At 36.6% G+C, this 2,514-nt stretch overlaps 1 protein-coding gene across 1 annotated transcript; it reads right to left on the reverse strand.

Moving 5' to 3' along the window:
- Positions 1-204: 204 nt before the first annotated feature.
- On the reverse strand, positions 205-1,516 carry LOC139876797 (E3 ubiquitin-protein ligase RDUF2-like). Its single transcript, XM_071864169.1, has one exon. The coding sequence runs from the start codon at positions 1,361-1,363 to the stop codon at positions 287-289; it is 1,077 nt and encodes a 358-aa protein (XP_071720270.1). The 5' UTR covers positions 1,364-1,516; the 3' UTR covers positions 205-286.
- Positions 1,517-2,514: the final 998 nt, after the last annotated feature.

Consider the following 2,514-nt stretch of genomic DNA (forward strand, 5'->3'; position numbering starts at 1 on the left):
ATCCCGACACCTGCACGTGCACGTTAGAGGAAATCGAGCTTACCTAACGGACGGCCCAGTTGGCGGCTCAACCACTGCAACTTTTCATCTCACTAGAGGTGTAAACTAGGTTAACGGGGTAGACAAATAAGATTTTTCCCGTTCAGACGACCTTTATCACATTCATCAACTCAATTTGTGATGTTAATATCAATCTCGAACACAAATTTATTTACACTTTAATTATTTTCGCAAGTCGAAACCTACATTCCCAATTCTAAACGTTAAATTCGACCTTAATAGAACGTCACCATCTCGACATACCATTTTGTTCATCCAAAATCCAAGTCCTATTTCTTCTCCTACTACTCATCCTACCAAAAACCGAACTAGACAAACTTCGGTTTCTCGTAACCAATCCACCATCACCACTCGAATTCGGCCTTAATCTCCCAAAAAACGAAACCACATTTCGAAAAACTCGCCTTACCCCACTCACACCATTAACACCACCACTACCATTTCTCCTATTCTCCCACATTATCCTCCTAGGTGTACCCGACCCGTTACCAAATCCACCATCCATTTCAGTATACACAACCGGAAGTTCCCTTTCACCCGAAAACCGCCCAACCGCAAATCCGCCACCTGGCAATCTCCATATCGTCAATCCAACACTCGATTCATCTCGATTCGATAAGTTAGGTAAGTTAGTTACATCTGTTTCAAGTTCGTAACGGCAAACAGGACATGAATTTCGTAACCCTAACCATGGAAGTATACAATCGGAATGATATATATGCTTACATGGCATCTCACGTGCTTCAGATCTAATCACAAATGCTTCTTTACAAACAGCACAATGAGATTCAGTGCTGACGTGTACATCCGTGATTTCAATCAACGGTAGCGATTCAATCGCTGATTTCGATGCAGGATTGTTGAAACCTGACCTATTTAATCCATTTATTTCAATTTGTGATAATTGATCAAGTAATCGATCGAAACCTGATCCCATTAAAAACTCCGACATCGTCGCCGGTAACGGTTGTAATCCGGTTCCAGCTCCGTCGTCGTAGTAAAGCTCAAATCCGCCTCCGGCAGCGGCGGTGGTGGTGTCGGTATCTTCAGATGAAGCAGTCGAGGCTCGAAGGACGACAACCGGATTGAACGGTGAGCGGTCGCCGTTGTGACGGCGACGGTGTGACCGGAGATCTGATCGGCGAGTGGATGAAGGCGGCGGTGGTGGTGATTCGGTGGATTCAACAGTTTCGATGAAACCGCCGTTGCAGTACGGACATACGACGGTGGTTTGTGATGGTAATCTGATGAAACGTGTGCACCGGTAGCACCAATACGACGTCGTTGCTGACGTTCTTGACATAGTTTATTAATATGATGTAATAATTATGTTATTTTTAACCGGAATTGAACAGTTGACCGGAAATTACGTTGTTTGGCCGGAAAAAGTTAACGGTAAAAATGAAAATGAATTGGTTTTGAGGAAAAAGGCTCTGCTTTTGAAACAGGCGTGATGAATGCGGGTTATTGGTTCAAGTACTTGTGTTGATTTTATACCCGTATGGGTTAAAATAGTACGGCGTATGCAAATACGTGTAAGTAGGTGATAAAATAATATTTTTATTTTATTTATATTTAAAAAGTTTTCTATTATGTTTTCGAAACATCTTGCTAATTTACATAGTATTTTCTATCTAAAAATATGATAATTGACTTAATAAACATTCAATAATTACTTATCAAAGCTTTAACGACACTTTAACGTCAAACAAATGTGCTTGTTGGAAGCTGATTTTTGCTTAAATTTAGAAGTTGAATTTCAACGTTTTTCAAAGTCTTCTCCTCAATTTATAATTTGATGTTCAAGACATAAAAATAAGCAATAAGCGTTATAAATGTTCAACGTTTTATTTAATAATACATATAAAAAGATAATATTGCTAAAAATTTATAGGTAAAAAAATATTTGAGCCTAATTAAATATATTAATTCGTTCGGATCAGATTTGTGCTTATTTGTAAATTATCAATCAACTACATTTTGATCTATTTAGGGCATGCACTCACGTCCAGTGGCGAATGCAGGATTTTCAGTCAGTGGTGTCAATTGTCTTTTTCAGTCAGTGGTGTCAATTGCCTTTTGAAAATAATGGGGTCAATTGCTTTATTTAGATATTAAAACTCAAACTTTAAAGCTAAAATTGATTAAAACTCAAACTTTGAGTGGTGTCAATTGACACCATAACCTTCTATGTGGCTACGCCACTGCTCACGTCCCCCGTCTCTACCATTTGAGTATAACAATGCAAAATTTATATGGTGAGATTAAAATGTTTGATAAATTAATTAGAAATTCAATTCAATTTATGGAAAATATATATATATATATATATATATATATATATATATATATATATATATATATATATATATATATATATATATATATATATATATATGAATAGATTATTATTGAAGTTTTTCAATATTGTAAATACTTTCAAAATTTTGAGTC

The sequence above is a fragment of the Rutidosis leptorrhynchoides genome, chromosome 11 (assembly GCF_046630445.1).
Source record: "Rutidosis leptorrhynchoides isolate AG116_Rl617_1_P2 chromosome 11, CSIRO_AGI_Rlap_v1, whole genome shotgun sequence".
NCBI classification, from domain to species: Eukaryota; Viridiplantae; Streptophyta; class Magnoliopsida; order Asterales; family Asteraceae; genus Rutidosis; species Rutidosis leptorrhynchoides.